At 40.3% G+C, this 27,982-nt stretch overlaps 2 protein-coding genes across 4 annotated transcripts in view; one reads left to right on the top strand and one right to left on the bottom strand.

Moving 5' to 3' along the window:
* The window catches only part of LOC106874113 (ATP-dependent chromatin remodeler CHD1L), a 36,657-nt gene extending 23,833 nt beyond the window's left edge, over positions 1–12,824 (top strand). The window contains exons 11-25 of one of the 2 annotated variants that reach the window (XM_089363570.1): positions 753–867; positions 1,681–1,849; positions 2,306–2,464; positions 3,268–3,388; positions 3,854–3,960; positions 4,153–4,232; positions 5,248–5,429; positions 6,440–6,538; positions 7,089–7,144; positions 7,342–7,456; positions 8,294–8,402; positions 8,863–8,933; positions 9,443–9,628; positions 10,425–10,501; positions 11,999–12,824. In XM_089363570.1, the coding sequence (XP_089219696.1) occupies positions 753–867; positions 1,681–1,849; positions 2,306–2,464; positions 3,268–3,388; positions 3,854–3,960; positions 4,153–4,232; positions 5,248–5,429; positions 6,440–6,538; positions 7,089–7,144; positions 7,342–7,456; positions 8,294–8,402; positions 8,863–8,933; positions 9,443–9,628; positions 10,425–10,501; positions 11,999–12,124 (1,772 nt within the window). In that variant the 3' untranslated portion in view covers positions 12,125–12,824. Of the gene's footprint in view, positions 1–752; positions 868–1,680; positions 1,850–2,305; positions 2,465–3,267; positions 3,389–3,853; positions 3,961–4,152; positions 4,233–5,247; positions 5,430–6,439; positions 6,539–7,088; positions 7,145–7,341; positions 7,457–8,293; positions 8,403–8,862; positions 8,934–9,442; positions 9,630–10,424; positions 10,502–11,998 lie in introns of both variants that reach the window. The other variant, XM_014921719.3, reaches the window with a different exon arrangement.
* Positions 12,825–15,915: 3,091 nt separating this feature from the next.
* LOC106874110 (syndetin) overlaps positions 15,916–27,982 on the bottom strand; it is a 33,643-nt gene continuing 21,576 nt past the window's right edge. For both annotated transcript variants that reach the window (XM_089363572.1, XM_089363571.1), the window contains 13 exons: positions 27,448–27,630; positions 26,137–26,246; positions 25,657–25,742; positions 24,970–25,061; positions 24,439–24,465; positions 24,165–24,287; positions 23,890–23,987; positions 23,366–23,462; positions 22,414–22,572; positions 21,010–21,131; positions 20,642–20,740; positions 19,319–19,409; positions 15,916–18,386 (listed from right to left, as the gene is read on the bottom strand). In XM_089363572.1, the coding sequence (XP_089219698.1) occupies positions 18,273–18,386; positions 19,319–19,409; positions 20,642–20,740; positions 21,010–21,131; positions 22,414–22,572; positions 23,366–23,462; positions 23,890–23,987; positions 24,165–24,287; positions 24,439–24,465; positions 24,970–25,061; positions 25,657–25,742; positions 26,137–26,246; positions 27,448–27,630 (1,401 nt within the window). In that variant the 3' untranslated portion in view covers positions 15,916–18,272. The remainder of the gene's footprint in view (positions 18,387–19,318; positions 19,410–20,641; positions 20,741–21,009; positions 21,132–22,413; positions 22,573–23,365; positions 23,463–23,889; positions 23,988–24,164; positions 24,288–24,438; positions 24,466–24,969; positions 25,062–25,656; positions 25,743–26,136; positions 26,247–27,447; positions 27,631–27,982) is intronic.

A 27,982-nucleotide genomic window follows, 5' to 3' on the forward strand; every position in this document is an offset into this window, starting at 1 on the left:
GTAGATAAGGATGGACCCAGGATGGATGTGCTGTTGTTATTAAAGGTGGGGCGAGAAGTGAAGATGAAAGACACTGTGGGGTATTTTTGAATTTCATTTCAGTTGACATTAAATGAAATATGTCTTGAAGAAGAAGACACGGGGAATTTGTGGTGAGGTTGGCTCTTCGGATGTAAGGGGTTAGTGTGTGTTACAACAGAGATGATACAGGATCGAGACAAGTGGTTGGTTGGTTGGTTGGTTGGACTGTTGCCTCATTGAAGAAATTAGGGCACTAAAGCATTGGTCAGGGATGGGTGTGGTGATGGAGGGGATCAGTAGTGGTGGTAATGATGTTCGATGGTGAATATCAACTGGTGGGGAAGTAGATGTGGGTGAGGGAGGTAATAGGTTGCAGCAAAGATGATGGAGAGTGTGTGGCGTTTGGGTGTTGGAGAGATGCACAGTGCCAGGGACAAAGTCAGAGAGACATAAGGGTGGAAACAAAGGGAGATGAACAGAGGTAATGGTGGGTAGGGCTGCTGTTGGCAAAATGATGGGGGCGTACTGGAGAAAGGGGCATTTAGTGAATGCTGTATGCTAAATAAAATTTCTTAGAATGTAGCTCCACATTGAAAACACTTTGCTGTTGTTGTTACTAAAACACAATCAGTATTATTGTAGCATTCCAATATTAAAATTGTTGTAATTCAAATATTGCTGATGATGTTAATGATGATGTTGTTACTGTTGTGACCATTCTCTCCAACCAGGTGGTCAAGGATTGAACCTGACAGCAGCTGATACTGTGATATTTGTTGATAGTGACCTCAACCCACAGATGGACCTCCAGGCTGTGGCCAGGTCACACCGTTTTGGTCAATCTCGGTATGTTACTAATCTCTCACTATTTACGTCTTTCCTGCCATCTTTTCTTTCTCTCATTCATTTTCATTCATATCTTCTTTCTCTCTCTTTCCCTCCCTCCCTCTCTCTCTCTCTCTCTCTCTCTCTTTATATATATATATATATATATATATATATATATATATATATATATATAAAAATAAAATTATAATTATTTGAAACCGTTTGATTTGGCTCAATGCAATTTAATGTTTTGCAGGTTTCTGACAGAAACCCAGCTCATTCACTATCAGATTACTGAATGAAGAAACACAGCAAGTCCAAGATGGCTACTGGCAAATGGGCTGCTATTGGGTCACAGTGGGTCACGTGGTATTGAAAGAGCCAGATTTCTGTTAGAAGCCGGTGAAACTTGAAGTCACATTGAGCTGAATCTAACTATTTTAAATAATAACATATGTGACTCCTACTAAATGTGTTGAGTGCCTTTGTAGGGCCCTACCCATGGACTGTTTTGGCATGGTTTCTAAGGTTGGATGCCCTTCCTAATGCCAACCACTCGAGTGTAATGGGTGCTTTTACATGCCACTGGTACAGGAGCCATTTGCGTGATACTGGTATATACTCTACTCACCACCACTATATATATCTCCCTATCTCTCTCTCTCTCTTCCATATCTACTTGCTCCCACATCTTCATCTCTCTCTCTCACCTCTACTCTCACCACCACTATATATATCTCCCTATCTCTTTCTCTCTCCCAGTTCCCCCTCTCAACCATATACTTATGTACCTATCTGGTTGACTCTCTCTGTTTTTCACCTGTTAACCAGCCCAGTGAAAATTATACGCCTCATCGGTGCTGACACAGTTGAAGACATCATCTTCCAACGGAGTGCAGTGAAACTGAAGTTAACCAAGCGTGTCATCGAGGAGGGAAACTTTTCATTGAAAACTCAGAAAGCTTCACAGATTTCCTCCATCACTGATGACAAAGTCAAGGTAAGAGTCACTGGTCAAAAGGTCTGTATTTTAACATACATTATTAAAAGGACCCTTCCTTGGTTAACCCTTTTTGATGCTAACCCCCTTAAGACCCCTTCCCTCGCTTCTATGATTCAAACCTTGTTTTAAAAGGATCAAAATTAAGCCTTCCATCCATATTCTATCTAAATTTAATGTTCCAAACCCCAGCATAATTATGACTAAGTTATTTTACTAAATTCTTCAGGTGCAGGAATGGCTGTGTGGTTAAGAGGATCCTTTTCTCATCACATGGCACATTGGGCTTGTCTCTTCTGCTAACCAGCCTGGGGTTGGCTAATGCCTTCTGAGTGAATTTGTTCTGATAAAGGGGTGGCAGTAGTCTGGGCTTTGGTGGTGGGAGTGATGATGATGATGATGGTGATAATGTTGATGATGATGATAGTGGTGATGATGTTTGTGTTTCATGTGCAGCTGCAAGATATTCTGAAGTTTGGGGTTGACAAACTGCTGCAGAACCCTTCTGGGGACACTCCTCTGTCCATTGACTTCCCTGCTGTATTGGGCAGCTCAGACAACAATCAGTGGACAATAAGTGACCAAGAAGAAGCAACAGATTTGGTGGGACAACAGGTAAGTGACCAATGTGTTACTGTAGTCTTAGTTGATGATGATGATGATGGGTATTGTTTGGTACTGGGTCACTCTGTCTGAATTTTTGCCTTCCATATTTGCATATTTCACCAAAGATGATTTTAGAACCTCAACACCGCCCTGAAATTTGCCGCTTTCCAAAGCGGACATGAAATGATCATGATGTTTGAATACAGGGGTTAACCTGTCTGACCCGTGGGTTGCCATGTCCAATCTGGCATACTCCTGGGCATCAGTGGGTGACCATAACTGGCACTGAACCTTTGTATGACTTTGTGTAATCGTGAAAGACACCTGTATGACAGCAGGTAACACATGTATAACCTTGTCTATCCAGCAATCCATCATGTACAACCAAATTTTACTTTTCCTCAACTCACAATGTGGTTGTATGGTCAGTTATATCACAGACCAATGGCCTTACCATCTGCTCAATGTATGGCCATAGCCAGTGATGTATAATTAGATAAAGCATTATATCACTGTATGACCATATATGGTTATGATGCATTGCACATCACTGTATGACCATATTTGGTAAAGCTGTATTACACTACATCACTGGCTATGTTTGGTAGCGTATTACACTGTCTATATGACCATATTTGGTAATGTTGTATTACAGTATTTCACTGTATGACCATATTTGCTTGTGATGTATTACAACATCATATGACAATATATACTTGTGTCAGTATGCCCATATATGGTACAATTCACACACACACACACACACACACCTCTACCTTCCCTTCTATACTGTTGTTGCTCTTCTCTGTCAGTGTTTCAAAACCAATGATGACGCAGAAGATCAACCATCCACGATTTACCAATTTGACGGTTTTGACTATTCTAAAGCGCCGTCTGCAGCTGATCTTGATGCCTTTGACACACTTGGAGAAGGTAAGTCGAAACGGTTTCAATTCTCAGATTGTCTTTGTCTTTCATTATTTTTGTCTTTTCTTTCTACCAATCCTTTGTCTTCAAAATTTCTCCCTCTGGAACTCCTTAGTGTCTCGAATAGGCTTGCATATAGGGGAGTGGTAGAAATGATGTAGGCATGGCCCCCTCCCCTTCTGTGGAGGATAGAGCATTTGTGTGCAATGAAATGCCATTGTGCAAACAGGGTGGTGCACAGTGTGCATATGGAGGGAGTGCAGAGCACAATATATTGCAGTGGAAACGATTCTTTGCACGTAACCCTTGCACTTCCTTCCAGACCAGTTTAATGTCACACACTGTCTTTACTATATTTGTATGTCTGCACACACACATACATGTGTGTATGTGTACGTGTGTGTGCATGTGTTGCTTTGTAGCCTAACTCGGTACTAAAAAGTTTCTGTTCCCTGTGTTTATGTTGTGTAGAAGCACCAGAAGTTGTGGTTGGTAAAAGAAGAAATGTCTCTGTGGCGATGCCATCCACTTCTAGTACCAAACTGACTCCAGAACAAATTGAAGAACGAGAAAATAAGGTGAGGAACTCTGGAATTTTTCTGAATTATATTTCGATGTAGATGGCAGAACTGGATGGACTTGTCTTGTAGTATGACGTTGTGTCTTGTAATGTTTTCAGTTCAAATCCTCCTTACACATCTCTTGATGTGTTTCAGATGTTATTGTTACACACTAACTAATGTTGGTTCCATGTTGTTCTTCCAACATAGCGCAAGGAGACTTTAGAACAGAAACTGAAGGAACGAGAGGCCTTAGCCAGAAAAAGGGCTGCCGAGAAGGAAGAAAAGAAGTGAGTGACTTTTACATCTAGAGACTTTGAATACTATACATGCATGCACCATTTAACATCCACTTTTCCATGCTTGCATGGGTTGGACGGAGTTTAATGGGGCAGATTTTTCTATTGCTGGATGCCCTTCCTGTCCCCAACCCTCACCGGTTTCCAAGCAAAGTAATGTCCACCCCTTCCATGGACAAACGTGTTTTTCATGGAAGAATGAAAATGAACACCCTTGCTTGTATGATGATGATTCTTGTTTACAACCATCACCAGATGTCTAGACAAAGACACACACACACACACACACACATATATATACACATGACAGGCTTCTTTCAGTTCCCATCTACCAAATCCATTCAAAATGCTTTGTAGAAGACTCTTGCCCAAAGCTCCATACAGTGGGATTGATCCCAAGACCACATGATTAGAAAGCAAGCTTCTTTACTACACAGTCACACCTGTGCCTATATGTATACAGTGTCATTTCCATCTTCAGGGCAGTTTTAGCGTCACTTAGACCAATGCTTCTCAAACTCTCTGAGGTGGCCTTCCAGCAGTTTTTTTGTTTTTTTTCCAATGTGCCAGGGACCAGTAATATTTCTTAGTAATATTAATTCATACTGGAAACAATATAAATAATGAATAAAATAAAAGTTGACAATTTTTTTTAATTTTATATTTATTTTGTAAACAAATAATACAATATTACATCAGCATTTTATAAGCAATTTATCATGTTTCTTTCTTTTTTGGAAACTCACTGCTGACCACCACTTTGAGTAGACAACATTTATGTGCAATACATAATTAATAGTTATAATGTGTGTATGGACCTTAAATGCTCATTAAAATAATTATATTTATTGACTAATATTGACTTTTCCGTACTAGATAATTATTTCTAATTACATTTCTAATGAGTTCTGTGTGAAAAACTTCAAAATGAACGACTTAACTATTGTTTTTCATGAGCATGGCACCTCTGGGTAGTTTCTCAATGCGATTTCTACTTTGTTTCCAGGGCTGCTCTGTGGAAAGAAAATGGTTACGTTTCATGTAAACTGACATCAGATGGCTCCGAAGAAGACAGTGATGAGGAAGAAAACTCTGTAGACCCTGTGGACATTTCCTATGTGAGAGGAGATGTGACACACCCTGTGTCCGTGCCACAGACTGACCAAAGCTTTGTCATCCATTGTATTGGTAAACTATTGATCTCTATCTGATTTTTTGTGACCCTGTGAGGAAAGATGGGGGGAGGTGGCTTATAAAAGAGGTTTTGGCTGTCATGATGTTCTCGTGGTTGTGAGTTCAAATCTTACCTTGATTGCCTCCTCCAGATTCCTTCACTGGAGAAATAATACATGCTTCCTTATTTCATGTTTGCTTGCTTGATGGTGCTGTGGTCATGCCAGGTTAATGGTCCCAAAGGTACCCTGGTCCACCAGGGCTCTCTATTGCTGGCAATTTTGTGCCAGCCACTCTGCATCCTCCAGGATGACATTGAGCCTCTGGAGATCCTGCTTAATCACTTTTGACCCCTGCTGTGTCAAATGAGAGTAAGTAAAGCTCTGTTAGGACAATCTAACAGGAGACGGAGGACATGTTCATGCCAGTGTATTGCAAATGGAGGGCTATGAGGTGGGAAGCCGGATATGCATTCACAGTTCTTTGTTGGAAACATGATGTTACCATCTGATGTTCTCGATGGTTCTCAGGGCTCTGCTATCAAAGCCATTGATCCTTTTTGCCAGGGTCTTTGTGAGAGGCCATGTTTCTTCTCCATAAAGGAGAACAGAAGACCGAGTTGTGGTAGATGCAGAGCTTCTTCTTCTGAGAGATAAATCAATGGCGAAAAATGGGATTTCTATAGGGAATACATGACCATGACAGCCAGACCACATCTGTAGTTCATATCCAGGGTTAGGTCTCTGTTGTTGGTGAATGTTTGGGCTTTAAAAGAAATATTGAAAACACATCACCATCTTACAACCAGAGATGTTTGTTTTGCAATCTTTCATGCAAACATGTCTAGACTAAGAGAAAATATTTCCCTTCCTTGGAAACAGGTGATGGTTGACAACAGGAAGAGCCTCCAGCCGTAGAAAATCTGCCTCAATGAATTCTGTCTGATCCATGCAAGACTTTTTCATGCAACGATGATGTATTGATATGGTGTATCTGCAATAATAATTCTTGTTTTTTTTCATCAGACAATTCCGGCCAATGGGGTGTAGGAGGGGTATTTACTGCCATCACAACAAGATCAACAATTCCAAAGACACAGTATGAATTGGCCAAAGAGATGAAAGGTAAGTGGAGGGGGCTGGTTAGTGGTTATCTTTTGTGGAGGAAATAAGGGTTTTGGCACTGCTGTGTGTATGTATGTGCATGTGTTTAGTGCTGTCATGTGTATGTGCAGGTTTGGTGCTGCCATGTGTGCAGTTATATGTACCACTTCCATGTGTGCATTACATGTTTATTCAGCCCTGATATGCTGTCACATGACACTGAAACAACCAATCAAATTTAACATTTGATTCACTTCTCTCATCATAGTTGTGTATTAGAAATACTGATCACCAGTTTATGGAGAGGGAGGAGTAGTGTGAAGATGAACGATAAGAGTAGGAGGAGAGAAAGGCTTAATGTTCTGCAGACATGCAGTTTGTACCCTTGTTATATAGGCTCCTGGCTGTTCTGATGTAGCCCCGATTGTGTGTCGCCCTATCTTGACACAGCTGTGCCTCCCCCTCCATCAGCTGTCATGTAAACATAATTGTGTGCCTGTTTGTCATGTAGACACAACTGCCTGCTGCTGCTAACCCTAACCCTGCCCACCTCTCCATCGTCCACTTTCAGATATAAACCTCGGTGACTGCCACTTAATTACTCTGAATGAAGATGAAAAGTGTTGGGTAAGTAAAACCTCCCACTCACTGTTGCCTTCACTCACCCTCACTAATTTATTTCTCTATATTCTGATATTCTCTGTTGCTTTATTTCTATAGTTTCTATTGTGCCACTGTGCCAAACCTATGTAGTCCCTATTGTGCCACCATCTATATAGTCTCCTGCTAACAAAACCTGACATTCTTCACCGTTTCCTTTCCAGCTGGCCCTTATCGTAGCCCAACATCGAACTAAAAGTAATAATTTATCTGGGATCAAGATGGAGGCTTTACAAGAAGGACTGAGGAAGGTTTCGGTTGAGGCAAGACAAAGAAATGGTAAATTAGCATTATCTTCCTTTTTTGTATGTGTCCACTAGAGGGCAGCACCATAGCTGTTGACTGATATCAACCAATTGTGAGATCCCATCCATTAAAGTTTGGATAATGTTTTATGGATCAAGACTGGAGCGTCATGACTGGAACATTTATGAGTCTTTGGACATAAGTTTACTAACCAGCACTGACCCAGGGCTAAACAGTAGCAGTGACATTATGATCACTAGTTAAGTGGGTAGGGGTATGTCTGATATTTGGACCTTTGAACATTTAAAACTGAATCAAATATGAAGTGAAAGGAATAAACAAACAAAACAAAATTTTAGTCGGTGGTTATTAATATTTTTCCAGTAAATATGGGAGACAACTGTTAAGTGTTTCTACCTTATTGAACATCATTAGCATGAGTGTAATCAAACTAAGCCTTTTTGAATCTACAGGTTTATAAACTGAAGTGTATCTAGGGCAAAGAAAAGTACAAGGTTTCCCCACTACAAAGGATACATTGCAGGATTAACTCTCAAGAGTTATCACTGGTACTGCTTTTCAGCTGAGTAAACCTGAGCAATGTGAAGTGAAGTACCTTGTTCAAGGACACAACTCAGTGTCCAGTCCAAGAATTGAACCCACAATTATGAGTCCAACACCCAACCTCTCAGCTGTACACCACTTGCCAAAATGACAAGAAATCAACATGTTGAGGAAAACTCCAAGAATTCATTTGTTTTTGTGATTTCTTATCACACACACACACTTGTGTATATTCTGAAAGAAAATGCGATCCTCTGCTGTATGGTGCCTTATGTAATTAATCTCTCTCACTTCTTGTCTCTGCAGCCAGTGTTCACTTACCCAGAATAGGACATGATACACCTTCCTTTAACTGGTACGGAACTGAGAGACTCATCCGAAAACATCTGGCAGTGAAAGGAATTCCAACCTACATGTATCCTTTGCCAAAATCTTGTTTTGTATTCAATTATTTGGAATTTGGATTGATTGATGACATTCTTATGACAGTACTAATGTTATGACAATATTAGAACTCATCTTATATTATCGGAATAATGTCTGAACACTTCTAATGTTATGGTAGTCCTTGAGTTATGATGGTTACTAATATTATGACAATTGTAACTTTATGATGGTGCTAGCATGGAAAGCTATCACACTGTTGTATATGATGACATCCTAACGGCACAACTGTGGCAGTATAGGCATAGTTAATGCCATTGTGGTAGCATAGGCATAGTTAATGCCATTGTGGTGGTATTGTGCTGTGACACTTTTTCTGAGGTGGTTTTAAGATGATGTTAAAACTCCTTGTTATGACACACTCACCTAAACAAACATTATGTCTCGCGTTCACAAACCTCCACTCAAGTTTAACTTAACTCTCACTCCAGATATTATTACCCTCGACGTGGACATTTAAAGCGGAGAAGGTCATCCCAGGAAGCTGGACCATCAACCAGAGGTCAGTTGTCTGGTGGTGGTGGTCAGCGTCACACCGTTTTGTTGACAACTGTAGTAGTAGTGGTTGTAGAGATTGTCATAGTTTGACAGTGGTGGTCATTATGTATGTGCCTGATAGTATGGTGGTGGTGGTGGTAGTGTTTGCTGATGTGTTGTTACCTTCACATTGTCCAGCCTCCACAGTTCAACCACCACCTATACCAATACCATTCCAAAGTCCAACCATCACCACTACCAACATCATATTTAACCAAGCCTGTAAGTGACTGCTCGCCTTGCTAAAGATAGCAGTCAAATCTCACAGTTTTAAAATATGGAAAAAAAAAGATACATTGGCTGATGTAATCCTAGATAGACTGTCTGAACAAAAGACAAGAAATTAATGGTTAACATGTCTTTCTTCATAGATTTGCCATCTCAATGCCACCCTTGGGCTAAACAACGACGACCATAAGTTAACTCCCTCTAGTTAACCTCTCTCATTAATTCTTCAATTTTTCTCACGTACAGATGATGAACCATCCTCTGTTGCATCGCCTGGCACTGCATTGCCGGGCCCTGCATCACCTGTTTGCTCTACGTCTCAAGGAGATACCAAAAAGCAAAATGGATTGCTGGAAACATTCCAAGGACTTTCTCTTCATCTCTGGAACTGCAACCCGGAAGACAGCAAAATGTACAAACGCTATATTATTGCATATCCTTTTGATTTTTTGTTTGTCGTATGGCAGAGGCTTTGTGGACAGAGCAGTGTTAACCTTTCCACATTCAGTTGTAATACTTATTTATTGACATTTTATAAATAAATCATGCATTATCTTGTAGTTTTGAGACTTTGATGATGTAGGATAGGTGTAAGAGGCTTGATCTGGTCAATTTCAACATAAAACAGTCTTTGGCTTGGTCTGGCCAGTTTAAATGCTGAAGGGCTAAACATAGTCTTCACATCTATTTAGCTTTGGGCCTACCAATGCTTTGTGAGTGAATTTGATTGATGGAAACTATAAGAAGCCCATCATATATTTGTCTGTGTGTTTGTGTCTCCTTGTATGAGGATGATGCTCATTTCCAAGTAACGCTCAGTCATTCTTCTATGAAAACATGTTTGACCTCAGGGAAAGATTATCTTGGAAACGGGTAAGGGTCGATCACAAGAAAGGCATCCAACTGTAGAAAATCTGTTTCAATGAATTCCATTTGTGTGACCCATGCATCATCATCATCTTCATTTAACGTCTGCTTTCCATGCTGGCATGGGTTGGACAGTTTGACGTGGAGCTGGCTAGCTGTCCAGACTCCGACTGTCTGTTGTGGCTGGATGCCTTCCTAATGCCAACCAATTAACAGAATGTGCTGGGTGCTTCTACATGTCACTATCCTTTTCCATGCAAACATGGAAAAGTTGATGCCAAAATAATGGCGCTGGCGATGATGATATTTATTTTTGCTGTCTTCTTTTTGGTTCCATGGTTCCAGTCCTTAACTCCGTTCACTTACGATGGAGAGTTTCATTCAGAAATAACAGAAAGTACAACCCATGTTGTTGTCTGCATCAACAGTGACATAGAGGTGAGTACAAGGTTTTTGGGTTCTTCAATACAATTGTCTGCAGTCTGAGTTCAATTCCTGTCAAAGTCAATTCCATTTTTCTGTCCTTTCGGGGTTCCATAGAAAGAACCAACCCAGGGTTGTGGATTAACAGAATTCTTTGATGTGGAAAAATGCTTTGCATCATCTGTTCTAGTTCTGACAGCATTGTCTGTGACAACACTGGTGCTAAGCTGTATCAACCCAAGTTAGTGACCTTCCCCATGGATACACATTTGTGGCATGAAGTGGAAAGGCTTGCATGCGTTCCACAATAAATTTGCTCAGTCGTCTTTACATTTGCTTGTGTAAATGCATTAACTTTATCTGACAGCCATATTTTTATCCATCCATCCATCCATGGTGGCAAACTGGCAGAACCGTTAGAATGGTGGAACTCAAAGTAGGTAGATCTACAAATAACATGTAAATAAGGGGGTTAAAAATTACCCTTGGGTGGACAAAGTCAAAAGCTGTCTCTGGGATTCAAGCCTACACCTTCTGTAGATGACAGACATTCTCTACCATTGTACGAAAGCAATTCTTCAAACTTATCCAGTTTAGAAGCCTTGTTCTTACCAATAAGAATTCTCTTGTTTACGTTGTAAGACTTTCAAAACTTCAAGAAAACATGAAAGAAATTCTATTTAATGGTCAAACTCTGATAAGGACAAAACTTCTAAAATGGAAAAAGAAATTCAAAAGATTGTTTTGGTTCAATGGTAGAACATCTGTCATGGTTACAGAAAATGTGAGTTTGAGTCCCTTGAGCAGCCTCCGACTTTTCCATTTAAAGGGGTCTTTTTTTAACCCAAATGCTATTATTTATAACTTTCTCAACTCAGAATTTCACTTTTTAAAGTCTACTCTGACTTGTATAGAAAATTTTCTATACAAGTCAGAGCCGGCACTGTTTACACAGATGTATTCATATATGAAACTTAACTTTCAGTGCTCGCTCTAATTTCTAGAGAAAACTTTAAAAGTGATTGAATTGCACTGCTAACACAGGCAGGACAGAGTATTGACTCGTAAGCCTTTAATATTCTTGGTAATATAGTTGCATAATGAAATAGTGTCCCTACCAGAAGTTAATTGTGACAAACAGTTTGCATATGTATGACAAGTTTCTTGCCTAAGCTTTTAAAGATTTTAATTAAAATATGAAGTTTGCGAGCATTTCTGTTAAATAACCAGGGGTAGTTTCAAACAGGTTAGTATCACAATGAGTTCCACTTCTCTTCCCACTGGTCCTCGTTGGTTTAACTCTACACTCCTTGAAATACTTGTCATCATTCTCTATAATCAACCACATAACAGCAGAACTAGGCATTCCCCCCTCCCACACACACTCACTACAGTCGGCCCTGGATTCAATCAATGTACACACTCTTTCTCTCTATTCCACCCCAGCAAAAGATACCTACATTATTCTGTCTCTCTATAATTTACTGTGATAGTTCCTCCTTAATATTTCAGGATCTTGCCTCGACTATGCGCTATGCCTCGTCTGCTGCATTTGTGGTGAGCGTAAAATGGCTGAGGAAATGTCTGAAGACTGGTCAGTGTTGTCCAGTTGAGCCTTTTGAAGTAGACATTCAGTAAAGTGACCACGGCAGGACCCACTTCATTGCAACAGGCTTCGTATTCCCTTCATCGTTGCTGGCAACAGACCAGTAGAGCATCGAACAAATGCCTTGTGAATCATTTAGTGACTTTTTTTTTTGTGTGTGTTTTAAAATCCCACCGATGGAAACTTAATTTTATCAACCCTGGATTGGCGAAATGCCACGTACCAGTCATTTGCTGAGGGAACCAATATAAATCGACTGATTATCTCCCACCAATATGGGATTTTGTGCCTCTTAGAAATCATTATAATCATTATTATTATTATGGTGGTAAACTGGCAGAATGGTTAGCACATCAGGCGAAACGCTCAGTGGCATTTCATGTCTTTACATTCTGAGTTCAAACTCCACTGAGGACGACTTAGCCTTTCATCATTTTGTGGTTGATAAATTAAGTACCAGTTGAGTACTGGGGTCGATGTAATCAACTTAACCCCTCCCCAAAATTTCAGGCCTTGTGCCTTATTTAAAAACTATTTGCTTTTCAGGGTTGATAGAATAAGTACCAGTCAAGTACTGGAGGGGGGGGGGGGGTTGATGTATTTGACCAAATCCTTCTTTCTAAATCTTGCTGGCCTTGTGCCAAAATTTGATACCATTGTTATTGTGTTACTCACAAAATTCTATTCATTTATTCCAAAATAATTAAAAGTCTTTGGCTGTGAAGTTTAAAATATATTTGTTACTATCTCCAAGGTTATGAGATCAAATGTTTTGTGTTCTCTCTTTTAAACAAGGTACATAACTCTTCTTATTGCAGCTTTTTTATTTTCCTCACAGCAGCTGGTAGAAATAGCAGCTAAATTTCCTCAGATCACAACTTGCTGTCTTAAATGTAGTCTCCCATATTCCTGTGACCATTTCATCTTTCTGGATGTATTTCAAAGGCGTCAACGGTCGGAAGAATATCTTTTTATCAAGCACTTCATCCAAGCTATATTACTCGTTATGTAAATCAATTTACATATGTATCTTTAATGAAAGTATATATTCAACTTTGCCATGTTTCACTGCCATGTAGCATGGCTGTTCGTACGCATGCGTCATACAGTCTGCCTTTTACTCTGAGTGAGAGTCCCTTTGTCGCCAGAGGGGTAAGAGCTCTCTAAACTTTGCCCAGGCTATTCTTATTCTAGCAGCTACACTTTCAGCGCACCCACCCCCACTACTAACTTGGTCGTCTAGATAGCGGAAGCTATCGACTACCTCTAGTTTTTCACCCTGGAATGAGATAGAAGTTGTTTCCTGTTTGTTTACAGTCTTTATTGCACCTGAACATCTGCCACAAACAAAAGCTAACTTCCTAGTTAACCTGCCTTTGATGTTGCTGCACCTCTTATGTGTCCATAGCTTGCACCGGGTACATCTTATAGAGTTACTACCTACTCCTTTTCTACATACTGAGCAGGGCCATCTACCTGAAGGGGTTTGTGTTTTATCTACCTTCCTACTTATTAGGATTTTGGTTTTAGCTAGGTTGACTCTAAGGCCCTTCAATTCTAGACCTTGCTTCCACACCTGAAACTTCTCCTCTAGTTCTGATAGTGACTCCGCAATTAGGGCAAGGTCATCAGCATAGAGGAGCTCCCAGGGGCAACCTGTCTTGGACTCCTCTGTGATTGCCTGGAGGACTATGATAAATAAGAGGGGGCTGAGGACGGAACCTTGGTGGACCCCTACCTCTACCCGGAATTCATTGCTGTACTCATTTCCAACCCTCACCTTACTGGCAGCATCTCTGTACATGGCTCGCACAGCTCTCACTAACCATTCTTCTATCCCAAGTTTCCTCATTGACCACCAGATAAGGGATCGGGGGACCCTGTCAAAGGCTTTCTCCATGTCAATGAAAGCCAGGTACAGAGGTTTATCCTTAGCTAGGTATTTCTCCTGCAGCTGTCTCACTAGAAATAAGGCATCAGTAGTGCTTTTACCTGGCACGAACCCAAACTGCATCTCATCTAAATTGATTCGCTCCCTAATTAGTTGGGCTATGACCCTCTCTGTAACTTTCATAACCTGATCTAACAGCTTGATGCCTCTGTAATTATTTGTATCTAAAGCGTCACCTTTACCTTTGTAGCAGTTGACTATGATGCTGCTACACCAGTCATTGGGTATGACTCCTTCGTGTATCACCTGGTTCGTAATACGGGTGACTAGGCTATAGCCAACACTGCCAGATATTTTGAGCATCTCTGCAGTGATTCCTGATGGGCCGGGGGCTTTCCCGGTCTTCATACTCTTAATTGCTTTATCTACCCTGGTACTATCAACTCGGATAGCTGGTCCCTCTATTGGGTCGACATACGGCAGGCTCTCTTCCTCCCATTCATTCTCTTTATTAAGCAATCTATCATAGTGGCATCTCCAGACCTCTTTCTTTGCATCCTCATTTTGTGCAAGCGTACCATCATCCATGCGAACACATTTCTCTCCTACAACATGACTATTCTCTCTCCTACACTGTCTTGCAACATGAAATACCTCGAGTCTTTGGTCCTCACGGTGCAGAACATTAGCAAATCTTTTCTTATCTGCTTCCCCTCTGGCTAAATAAACCGGTCGCGTAGCCTCCCTTCTGGCACATTGGTACAATTCCCTGCTACCACCGTTCTTCCAAGCCTGTTTCTTTTGTCTAATAGCCCTGTCTACCTCCTTGTTCCACCACCACGTTACTCTGGGTCTAGAGGGGACCTTACACCACCCACAGATCTGGTCGGAGGCTTTCAACAGGTTGTCCCGCAGAAATCTCCAATTGTCTTCCACGTTGTATGATGCTATATCCCCTTCTATTTCGTTAAATGCTTCAAGTAACTTGTCTCTAAGTCTCTGTCCATTTGCAGGGTCTTTAAGCTTCCACACGCTTCTCCAAGCCGGTCTAATTCTGGGCACCCATTTTGCCTTGATCCCAAAGTCACTAACTACTAACCTATGTTGTGGGGTACATTCTTCGCCAGGGTAGGTTTTGGCATTTATAAGCCGCCCTCTTTCCCTATTTCTGGCGAGGATGTAGTCGATTTGGCTAGAGTGTCTGCCGGAGCGGTAGATGACTAGAAACAGGTTTCCTGAAGTTGGTATTGCAGACCATAAGATCAGTTGCATCACAGAACTCCAGCAGTCTGGTTCCCTCCTCGTTGCGGGAACCGAAGCCATAGCCTCCATGTATGCCATGGAAGCCTCCAGCACGACGTCCGACATGACCATTGAAGTCTCCAGCCACAAAGAGAAGGTCCCTGTCACAGTAGCTAATCTATGATGAAGCCCTAGTCTAATCTTAAGTACCCTGTCACTTACTCTAACGACCTCGATTACCTTATCCACCCATTTCTCCGCTAGAAGTATTCCTACGCCCCCGACCCCGTCAGTGTTCCCTGCCCAGAAGATCTTGTACCTGTGAGGAACCTCGCAGAACCTCCTCTCCATCTTACTTCCTGGATGCAGCACATATCTACACGTCTCCGTTCAAGCATCTCAACAATTTCACCAGATCTACCTTTCAGCGTGTCGACGTTGAGAGTGCCAATCCTAACAGTATGGGTGTGGGCCTGTAGCCTGGGAAGGGGGGAAAGCAGTGTCGTGTATATATATATATATATATATAATCTTAAATACACTTTTTTCTTTAATTTGGGTCCATTTGTTTTTTCTTTCTTTTGCACTCTGTCAAACCCCTTTGGTACCATTCACAACTTCACTGCAGCCATTGTGGTGGTTGGCCAGTGACTCCAATGAAATATCAAAATTAATAAATGACCAACAAAGTTTTTGTCAACTTAAAAAAAAAACAAACAAAAACATTTATTGAACAAAAATAAATTTATGTACAGAAAGGAATTATCTTAAATAATCGACTTAATTGGTCCACTTAGTGAAAGGGGGTGGGGGACATAGGGGTGTGTGTATATACACACACACACACACACACACAGCATGCTGTTATACATAAAATAGGTGCCCTCAAATATGCACACACAGGACATACTTATAGACACACACACGCAACACACAGATTTGTCAAACAGGGAGTTCAATTTCAAAGATGGTGTGTATGTATGTATATTTGTGCTCCTCTTTTAGGTTGTGATCTCCCTGTTTTGGTTACTAATGACAACAGGGGCTGGGAAGTGTTAGGTCTGTTCTCTCCTACATACCAAATAATAACAGACAACACACTGTTTGATATGTGTTAGAAAAACAGCCTAAACCTTGTGGGATTCTGTCAACTTGCGAATGTAACAAGTATTGTTGTTATGTCACAAAACATTGTTATTATTCTATTTACAGTGTAGGTTGTCAGTTTTTATTTCTTTATAGGAGCCAGTTGACACCTTTCACTCGCAAGTTGAGATTTAAGCAACAAAAAAATAAAAACAAAAACATGCCCTGCTCAGCTCCTAAAGAATGGAACCCTTAACTAGAACTAGCAGAAGTTCCTGAAATGGGAATCAATGGGTCACAAACTATAAGAGGTAAATATTATCTCATTAATCCCTCTCTCTCAAAAAAAAAAAGGTGCAACAGATCCATGGCTGGGGCGGGGGTTAAGCAGTTTGCAATTATGTGGTTCCAAGTTCTATTTCCACAGTAAGTTGGGTATCTATTTTATTTCAGGGTTTCTGATCCCCAAAGATTGTGAATGAAATATTTAATTGATGTTAAAGTTTGTGAAAGTTCATTAGCGATTGGGAGGAGGGGGGTGGGTGCAGAATTGAGAGGGGAGTGTTGAACAAAAATACTGCACATAGTATTGAGTTATGCCCAGGTAAACTTTGCCTTCCCTTCTACTCAGGTCGCTAATATAAGAACCAGAGAAAAGATTGAGATGGATGTAATGAACCAAAAAGAAATAAAATTTTGTGCCACAGTTGTACTCCAGCATGGCCACAATCTAAAGACTGACACCAGTAGATGAGTAACAACCCACTTCTCCATGCTGGCATGGATGGGTTGGATGGTTTTTCTGAGGCAGTGTTTTTTACAGCTGGATGCCCTTCTTGTAGCCGACCCCTTGAGTTGCCCCCTTACATGTGCGTATCTTATAACTGAGATGATGAACCAATTGTGATTTTTTTCAGTTGAAATCATTACACTTTTGAAGGAGGACGAGAAAGGCATCAATGTTACACAATCTCATCACCTCTATACGTATTATGAATAGAGGTGGTGGGGGGGAGGCGTTTAGAATTCTTCCCCCACCCTTCGATATCTTAGGTTGACACAATGCCCTTAATATTGAAACCCCAGTGCATGACTGGTATATTTATATTGAACCCAGAGGAATAAAAGGCAATAAGGATTTCTAACATTGGCACAAGGCCCCCCAGGGAGGGGCAAATAGAGGTAGCATTAAATGAACTTAGTCCTTCATTGGTAATTAGTTGACCTGTAAGGCAAAATTAATTTTGGCAAGATAAACTAAAGAGTTTCAAGGGGGCACAACTTAATACCACAAGGTATTTACTTCAAACCTAAATATTCTGCCCTCTAATCCCCACCCCACCCACTGCTATAAACAAACAAGTTGATCAGTGAGCTCAACAGACCATGGGGCCTATTACATAAACTAATGTTATATTAACTGGTAATTAAGAATGTCTTATTTGTTGAGAGAGACGTGGTGGTCTGATGTCTGTCTGATATGCTGAATGTGATATGTTGTCTGTTGTGAGATGTTTTTGTTTTTAATAATTGGTCCCAAGTTCGGATAATTAAAATCTGTACCACCAGAACTTGCTTTTGATTTCCAGAAGTGTGATACAGACATTAGTGTAAATAGTAACTGCAGACTTACAGTATTGTATAATACTATAGTGCAGTATTACAAGGTGTTGTACAGTTGTGTTATCTTCGTCACCAGGAATCTGGGTCCTGATGTACAATTTAACTGATCAACATTAGAAAATAAAAATGTATTTCAATGAAACACTTAAACACACACACACAGACTCACAAGTGTATATATACACACACCTGTTAATGTTTTAAGGGTGTTTTCTACACTATTAACTATGACATATACATTCTTCTCAGATCATATTTTTTTCCTCACATAAAAACGTACATGGCCACCACCACCACTATAATAATGATTATCACTATCACCATCACTTTCATCATCATCATCTCCTTGTTTTGTCAAACTCCTCCACCATGTTCACCAATCGTTGCCGTGCTTTACGGTTAATGTGGTCCACTGATGTGATCAAAGCCAACAGCTGCTTGTTTGAGTATTCCTGGGGAAAAAGAGAAAGAGTGATAAAGAGACACTAAAGTGAGAGTATCTATGAGGTTGTGAGTTCGATTCCCAGACCAGGCTGTGTGTTGTGTTCTTGAGCAAGACACTTTATTTCATGTTGCTCCAGTTCACTCAGCTTTAGCAATCAAGCTGTATCGGCCCCTTTGCCTTTCCCTCGGATAACATCAGTGGCGTGGAGACTGGTATGAATGGATGACCGCTGGTCTTCCAAAAACAACCTTGCCAGGACTTGTGCCTCAGACGGTAACTTTCTAGGTGTAATCCCATGGTCAGTCATGACCAGAGGGAGTCCTTTATGATTCTGCAGAGAGAGGGGCACACATGTATACTCCTCTGGAAAAAAATCCATTAAAGAAATGAGTACTCAAAGGGGGACAGTGACACACAGACATGTGACTAATCCTCTGAAAAAGATACACTGACCCCTGAATACCGTTGCACACAGCCTGAAGCCAAAACGTTAACTTCATAACGCTAAACTGTGTAGTGTTTTCTGGTCAGTCAATGGCCATATCAACTTATAACTTCACATTTCTAGACCGACTACATGGATAAGATAAATTTATAAACACCTACGCTGACCACAGTCTAACCAATGAACTGTAGCTATCAGCATTGTGTTGTGATAATACTTTACACTCATTAGTCATGTTAAACATTTTTTAACTGACCACGCCTTACTTTGTGATCCTTATAACCAACCAGAGGAGTACAATGGACAGTGTACCATACTATGTAGAGACACAGAGCACATGGGTTCAAAATTATGCATAAAACTCATTCTGTTGTCTTAAATAGCCAGAGGTGGACAGCACTGGCTGCAGTATTCACCTTGAGACCCTTTTTAACCACAGGAGCAAAGTAACTGTCCCAATATCCACTTGAATAAAGTCTCTGATGACTACTCACCTTGTGGTCTTGTAACCAAATCTCAAGTTGTGCTTCAGGTAAATAATAAGCCTTGATGTAAGTCTCGACATATTCTCTCTCAGGAATTGGTCTGGAAATTATAAGAGGATGAATATCATTATGATACACTGGCCTCTGGGCAGTGGTTTCATTCATTCATTCATTCATTGTGCAGGAAGAAGACAATATATGTATGGATGAGGAGTAAATGTAAAGACTTGTATGTATAAATATGAGTGGGAGATACGTTTACAATATATGTACTTATGTGTGTGTGTGTATAAATATATTATAAGTGTGTATATTTGTAAGGTGTACATATTGATCTTATTGTGTGCATATACATGTAAATATAATTATATATAAAGGTATGTGTACACATGTATGAATATATATATACTGGGCAATCCCATAAATAATGCAGTTTTTCAATACTATGAACTAAAAAGTCGGAGGGTGACGGGATAGACTATCTGCATCAACTTGCTATAAAAGCAGGTAGTAATGTTACCTTGTTCTTTTTCTTAGTGCAAGTTTTGAAGTGTACAGTTCGATTTTAACAGTTTGGAAGTGATAAAGGAGCATATTCAGCATATTTTGTTTTATGAGTTCAGTAAAGGCAACAACGCAATGGAAAGTGCGAAGAATATTAATGCAGTATATGGGGATCGGACAATAAGCGTAAACCAGTGTCAACGGTGGTTCCAGAAATTCCGAGCCAGAAACTACAGCCTAGAAGACGAGTCTCAACCTGGAAGATCTGTAGAGCTTGATGAGGATGTCCTGCAAACGCTGGTGGAACAAAATCCCATCGTAACTGTTGAAGAACTCACAGAGAAGCTTGCATTTGGCTCCTGTCAAACCGTCCAACCCATGCTAGCATGGAAAAACGGATGTTAATGTGTGGATATGTATAAATACATGTATGCATACGTTGGATGCTAGAGTTTATTTCCATATATATATATACGGAATGGAACAAATGGGGAAGAAGAGAGAGAGAGAGAGAGAGTGCGAGAGGTTGCAAGGGGTGGGGAAAATTTCAAAAAGGTGAAAGAGAAAAAGAAATTAAGATCAAAAGTGATTCAGAGTGATTTGTTTGTTGGAAAAAGGGAAAGGAAAAGAATTTGACTTTTGTGGGGAAAAAAACAAGTCTTTATTCACAGTAAAGAAAGAAATCAGTACAAGAAAAGAAACAGTACCTGGTGGGGGGGGGGGGCTGTGGGTAGCAGAATGTGAGCATGTGGGTGCAAATGCATGTATATATAACATTAAGAGGTGTGAGTACAAAGAGTATAGAGGAGGGAGGAGGAGGAGGTTTACCTGATGTCAGCAAACTTCTCAAGTTTGGTGAGGAATTGTTGAAAGTCCAGCTGCATCCATGCACGACCTTCATTGGTGCACTTTTTGGCGTTGGCATAGCTGTAACAGAAACACCAATGCATCAACACCATCAGCTGCTGCACAGTTTAATGTTATATTACAACTACCACAACATTAACACCACTACAGCCATCACCATCACAAAACTACATCCATAACATCACCACAACACACAGCCAACGGATCACTACAATCTTCTCTCTCATCCCATAGGGTACCAAAAAAAGCAGGGAGTTTCTTTGCCATATCACACACACAATTATCAAATTAACAAGAGTGTCCTGCTCTTTAGCAGGGTCCATACCTACCCCTCAACAAACATATGATTGGCCAACGATATGCAGTGTTCCCAGATGATGTCATGGACAACCTTGGAGACCGGGACATGACGACTAACTTCATGAAGACGATTACGGAAGTCTTGGAAACTCTGCGAATGAGAAGACAAAAAGGCATCAAGTTATCCAGGTGACACAGCATCACAATTGTGAGACATCATTTGATAAGCTATTACTGAATTTCATCTTTCAAGGAAAGCCGACTCCAATAAATCTGTCAAGCATCAATGTCACAACATCACAGTAATGTTATCGCAATATTACACAACATTTTCCCCTTCACTAATTCTATAATTGCTTGGGTTGATGAGATTTGACCACTATGATGCTCTCAAGAATATTGCTTAAAAACATCTAACAGTGAATATTTATAAAAAGTAGAGGTACAGTCCATCTAGCAGCAAATATGTACCATGTGGAGGTACATTTCACCTTGAATAGGTACTGCACAAAAGTACAGTGCACCTAGATCTAAAAAAGTACATTGTGAAGATACAGATACCTCCTAGCAGTAAATAGGTACCATGTAACGATACATTCCATTTCATTGTAAATTGGAACCATGTGGAGGTATATTTCAGTTGTATGTAGGTATTTTGTTGAAGTTCACCAGGAATAGTTCTATAAAGGTACATTTCATGGGATTATAAATTGGTCCCTTGTGGAGCCAAAACACATCAACCAATAAATAGATATCACGTAAAGGTACAGTACATAAGGAATGGGTACCATATGAAGGATTCATTTAGTTGTAAATATGATAATGAATGATTTCATATATTTCTCAGAGGCCCTGGAACTCCTCGGAAGAAAAAGTTTAGAAGAGGCGACAGCGAGTCGACGTATTAGTCAAATAAAGAAAGACATGTACAATACACAGAATAAAACCTGCGACAGAAAAGTGATCAGTAAAACAGTGATAAAGAGGAAAGGGTGGATAGGCACGGTCTTGCAGTTAAGAACTTCACTTCTCAATCACACAGCTCCAGGTTCTATGTCATCATGGAAGAGTTTGGCCAAGTGTCTTCTGTAATAGCCCCAAGCCAACCAATGCCTTGCAATTTCACAGACAGAAACTGAAAGAAGCCCATTGTAGTTGTGTGTGTGTACATTTGTATCAGTGAATGCTTACAAAACTACAGTGTTATGAAGCATGAAGTTACCATTTGCAGCTCAGCTACAATTGATGATGTCACCATTTGTGGTTGGGCTGTAACCGGTAATGCTTGTTCACATTTCCTGTCAACAAATCCTCCAATAACTAACTCTTCTGTGTTTTCTTGAGAGGGGACATTTGGAATACAGGCATTAACAGTAAAGCTGTCAGGCTGTTTATGATAACAGAGAAGTTGAGATGAAGAGTAAAAAACTTACTTCCAAGATGCTGTCAACGTATGTGTTGTGTTGGGACATAATGTCCTTCACATCCCACTTCACTGCTGACATCTGCTGGACAAGGCTTCCGTAATCAATCACTTGCGACGACACAACACGGTAGATTGGTTTACGCAGTTCACTTGCCATCTTCACAGTCTGCAACAGAAAAAGGAGAGATGTTAACGATGACAACATTAAAGGGTTTTAGGAGAGAAAAGAAGTCGTTTTTTTAAAAAGAAATGAAGACACCTGCTTGATTGGTTCGTATTCATTTGGTGTTAATTAACATTTACGTCAGCCTGGCTGTGAGGTAGGGGAATTAGTCCATACTATGGAACTTAGCAATTGACTAAGTCAGGCGTTTTCTAGCAACGACCACGCTCAAAAGGTGTTTTTACATGCTACCTGCACAGGAACCAGTCCGGCGGCACTGGCAACAACCACGCTCAAATGTTTTTCACATGCCACCAGCTCATGTGCTGGTAAGGCGACGCTGGCAACAATCATGCTCGAATGTTTCTTTTCACATGTCACCTGCACAGGAGCCAATCTGTGGCCCTGGCAACGATTTTTATCTCTGAATAATTATTTTATAATTTAGGAACATGGTCAACAATTTTTGAGATGATTGGGTTACTAGATACCACTGACCACAGTACTTGAGTGATTCTTTATTTTATTGACCCCCCAGAAAGAACAAACGGCAGAGTTGGCCTTGGTGGGATTTGAAATCAGAACATATACAGCAAAGTATTTTGTGTGATGCTTTAATGAGTCAGCCAGTTTGCAAAATAATGAGGTCTTGTAAGCGCCACCACCCTCCACACACACATTTGTAGGGGAGGGGGATATTAGTCTCACTTAAATCTGACCCTCAAACTGCAACAAAACAGGAAACATTTTGTCTTTACAAAATTTTTTTTAAATGTGACAAAGTTTTTTTTTTTACTTGTGAATAAAACTGTTGGAGAAATGCTTTCTTGTTGACCGGAATCATACTGTCCAGGTATGGCTGCAGGAATTCAAATTGTTCGGCCAGAAACACACTGTCAATTAAAGACAAAAATAATCATAAACAACACATACCAATATAATTAACACAATTATACACTTTAATTTCTTGAGAGTAGACCTAACAGACTGACCACAACTATTCTCAAACAGTTTCTATGACAACACAACCATTTATACAGATTACTATGACAACACAACCATCACACAGATTGCTATGGTAACACAACCATTACTTGGGTTATTGTGGCAACACAACCATCACACAGGTTGCTATGGCAGCATTGTCATAGCAATGCAGGGGCAATGCTGTCATCATATGACAATATTGATAATTTAACAACTGGACCTGATCAATCAAGTCAATAATTAATTAATCAGCTAATGGAGTTGATTAACACATAGCATCTCTCAATCAATCAATCAGGCAATAAAATGCACCCCTTCCAGGGGCCAACGTACAGTGATTCAGCAGCAACGATTCTCTCTGAAAGCCCAAATAGTTTTTGAGGATTGGTGAGGTTGACGGTTGGTGAGAGGTAGGCCTGGCGGATCTTGTCCTGTACAAAGAGAAAAACACAATTAATGGGAAACAGAGACTGGAAGAGGGGGGGTAGGTGGTGGTTGGTAGTGTGGTGGGTGATGTGTGCCTTCTCAGTCAAAGATATTCTGCTGGACTGAGGAATCTAACAAGGGGACAGACTCTAGTATGCAGAAATTGGTTTTAAAGAACTTACCGTTTTCTCCGGTGGCACCAATCCATTGCCAACTGACACAGAACCATCAGCAATTAAACTTTCACCAACTCTTTGTAACGTAATTTTCAGTCGGTTTTTCATTGTGATGTCATTGATTTCTGGCTGTAAGGTAAGAGAGGTGGGGGGTGAGAGATATCAGTGGATGGGGGAGATGGTGGTGGTGGTGGTGGATTGAATGATAAGTGTGGTGATGGTAGTCAGAATGATAATTGGGACAGTGAAGGTAAATACGATGATGATGATGTGTACTTACCCCATCAGAACTGAAGAAAATGTAGACCTAGAAGAAAGAAAGACAAAGGGTTAGACCAATGAAATCATCAGGGGTAATCAACATTCACAAGGAGGGAACGGGGGGGTAATATGGGGGAGGAACACAATGGATGAATGAGGCAACAATAGTGGGGAAATGAGAGGGAGAATAAGAATAAAGGGGGAAATATGACTGGAGAAACAAGACGGAGATTATGAAAATGGGGAAACACAAGAAGAGGGTCACATGACAGGAAGGTGCAACACAACAAAAGGGCAGGGCACATGTGAGGAGGGTCACATGACACAGAAGACACAGTCGAGGTAGAGGGGGTAATATTATACAACAACATTTTTGGTTTTTGTAGTTAGTGATGTAGTAGTTGTGGTATGCAGAGTGTTGTATAGTAACAGAACAGAATGTAGTATGTGCTTGGTTTGTAGTAGTTGCACCTGATGCAACAGTAGTACACGGCATAATAGCAATGCTTAGTTTGTAATGTATAGTATTGGTGGTGGTGTTAGTACTTACCGAGTACATGTAGTAGTCAAACAGCTGAGACATGCAGCTGATCACATCAAAGGCAATCGGCTTCAAAATGTTCATCATTTTCATGTATCTCCCTTTAATTAAAATGTAATTAAATTATTTTACTAACTTAATACAGAGATTAGACTAAAGGCTAACCATAATAATATAATAAATGTATCTATCACTAAATAAATACATTGGATTAACTATATCATCATCATCATTTATTGTCCGCTTTCCATGGCCACTTAAATCAAGGGAGCTCTTTTCCTGTCTTGCAAGCCACTCGATGACCAGTTTCAGAAGTACTCAATATACATTACAACGTGGTTTGCATTAGGAAGGGCATCCATAGAAACCATGCCAAAGCTGACATTGAAGCTCAATGTGGTTCTGGAACTTGCATGGGAAACAGACCTTAAATGGTGATGATGATTTGAACATATATTAGTAACTTAGTGTAACAGAGTGACTGTAACCTTATAATAACTAATACATTATAAACTTGGTACAAATATTTGTAAGACAGCCCACAGATTTAACTACTGTAATAATACACAGGCTATTAATCAAACAATATACTTATCAACTTAGTAGACACATAACTGAATAACTTATATAACTGACCAATTACGTAGGTGAAACACACTAATAATAAACTGAGTAACTGATAGGAAGAGGACTTACCTATAACTCGGAGTATATTCAGAGAAGTGTTGGTAACAATGGCTACAGATTTTAATCCACTTCTGCTCCGTGCACGAGGTCGATGACTGGCAAAGGAGAAACACAAAGACAGCTTGTTAGTTGGGTTAGAGACATTTTTGGTCCAATGGTCACACTAGTGCAACATCTTGTGAGCAAGAGAAGGCTATGGGCTCGCATTCATTTTCTACAGTTATGAGAAATGTTCAAATTGCAAGCCATTAGCTTCAAAGCATTACGGACATCCTGTATATATCAGAGGTACCACTAAAATTATTTAAACTCACCACCACAAATACAACAACTTGCACCTCTTCCACCACCAGACTACTGAAACAATCTCAAACTATAAACATCACAACTACCACCACCACAGTCATACAAAAACTACCACCAACGCAACTCTTACAGCATCTACACGACAATAGCAACACCCACCCATACTGCGACAGCCCCACTTACTTGTGTGTCTGCATGTCACCAGTGTGTTCATCGACAAATTCCTGCTTCAGTTCATCCGCAACGTCCGAGTCACTGTCACTGCCAATGCTGCCGTCGAGATCATCACGGTCCTGAAAATATAGAGACACACGGACAGACAGACAGGTGAGTAGAATAAGGCAGGAGAGAGAGATCAAGGAAGCATGGGAAAGTGGATGCTAAAACAATGATGATGATGATGTTAAATAAGTGATTGGCGATTGATCTGTTATTGGTTTTGACAAAATGTATTTAATTGTTTAATCAACAGAATCACCAAATCGTTACATTTACATGTAAATGGCTGAGTATTCCTAAGCATGAATTAACAGTCATCAGAGCATTGGGTAGAATGTCTTGTAATATTTTTTTTCTGACTTTCTGTGCACAGAATTCAAATTCTGCCAAGGTAAACTGAACTATTCATCCCTTCAGGATAAATGAAAAAGAAGGTACCAACTGCAAGCAATAGATTGACAGGGACCAGCAAGATACCTTGTGGGGTCTCTTCTGGTTCTTTGTGTTCTGGCAGTAATGTCTGCAACAACACTGGTTCCTGTTGTGTCAACCCAAATCAGTGACCTTCCCCATAGATAAACATTGATGGTGTGGAGAGCAGGGAGAATCCCAGACAATGGCCAGTCTTCCTGAAACAGTCTCCCTAACACTTGCAAAAAAAAAAAAAACATGTTGAGAAATGGAGACCCTACAGAACTTTTGAAATGCACCATCTATGTTGAGAGTTTTCTTCTAAAGGTCCCACCTAAGGCTCCATAACAACAACAACAACAACAACATAAGGGGAGCGGAGCACTCAACTGATTGATATTCAATCACTAACAGACATACCCCAGCCTCTCACCCACAAGTGAGCTGTCTCCTCTCTCTATCTTTCCTGTTGCTTCTATAATGACCCCTATTCCTTCAAACAATAAAGCTGACCTCTTCCACTCAGGCACCGCCACCCCTGTCACTGTGCCCAGTCCTTCCCCACTCAGTAGACCATCCCACTGGAATGTTCTTTCTGCTCATGTCTTTCCTGCATGCGTTGACCGGTAAGTTTAAACAGTACCTTAACAGCCACCTCCCTTGGGTCTTGGAGGAGCTGCTAGGGTCACGAGCACTGCCCCTTCCTTCAGACTCAGCAAATAATAAAAATAAAAATAGGAAGAACATCAAGAAATGGTAAATTCAGACGACCATGTAGGAGAGTAGGTTATTGGAGTGATGGTGTGGTGTATGTAGTAATGATGATGGTGGTGGTGGTGAGTGTAAACAGGAACTCTCACTGACCAGTGTTCGAGCAAAGACATCTTCCTGTTCATCTTCTTCAAGCTGAAGATCAAATGGGTTTCGTTTCTCTTCTAAATTACTGAAGTAACCACCTAATTCTTCCTTCGTGTCAAACTGATTGCCGCTGCACATTGAAGAATTGCTGGAAGTGTTTAAATTCCAGTTTTGCATAAATCGGAATTCCTGTAATAAGCAAAACAAATGAAGACTATAGCATAATTTCCTGAAAGTCCAAGACATGTAAATTGGAGAAAATGGTACAATTTACTGAAATTCTAAGACAGGGAATAAAATTTTAAATTTTAAATCAGGTTTCAAGAAGAAAATGAATTTACAAGGTTTTTAAATTATAGACAGAAATTATTTACTACACGAGGTTAAAAAGACGTTGGTTAACATGGAAGTATGTGGGTTAACAGGAAGAAATGTAGGCTAACAAAGGGAGTATTTGTGGTCAACAGATGTAACCAAATCCACAAGGAGTACAACAAAACAAAACAAACAGTAATTAGCTCAATAATCAAAGATGGAATTG

The sequence above is a fragment of the Octopus bimaculoides genome, chromosome 15 (genome assembly GCF_046866305.1).
Source record: "Octopus bimaculoides isolate indiv1 chromosome 15, ASM4686630v1, whole genome shotgun sequence".
NCBI lineage: Eukaryota > Metazoa > Mollusca > Cephalopoda > Octopoda > Octopodidae > Octopus > Octopus bimaculoides.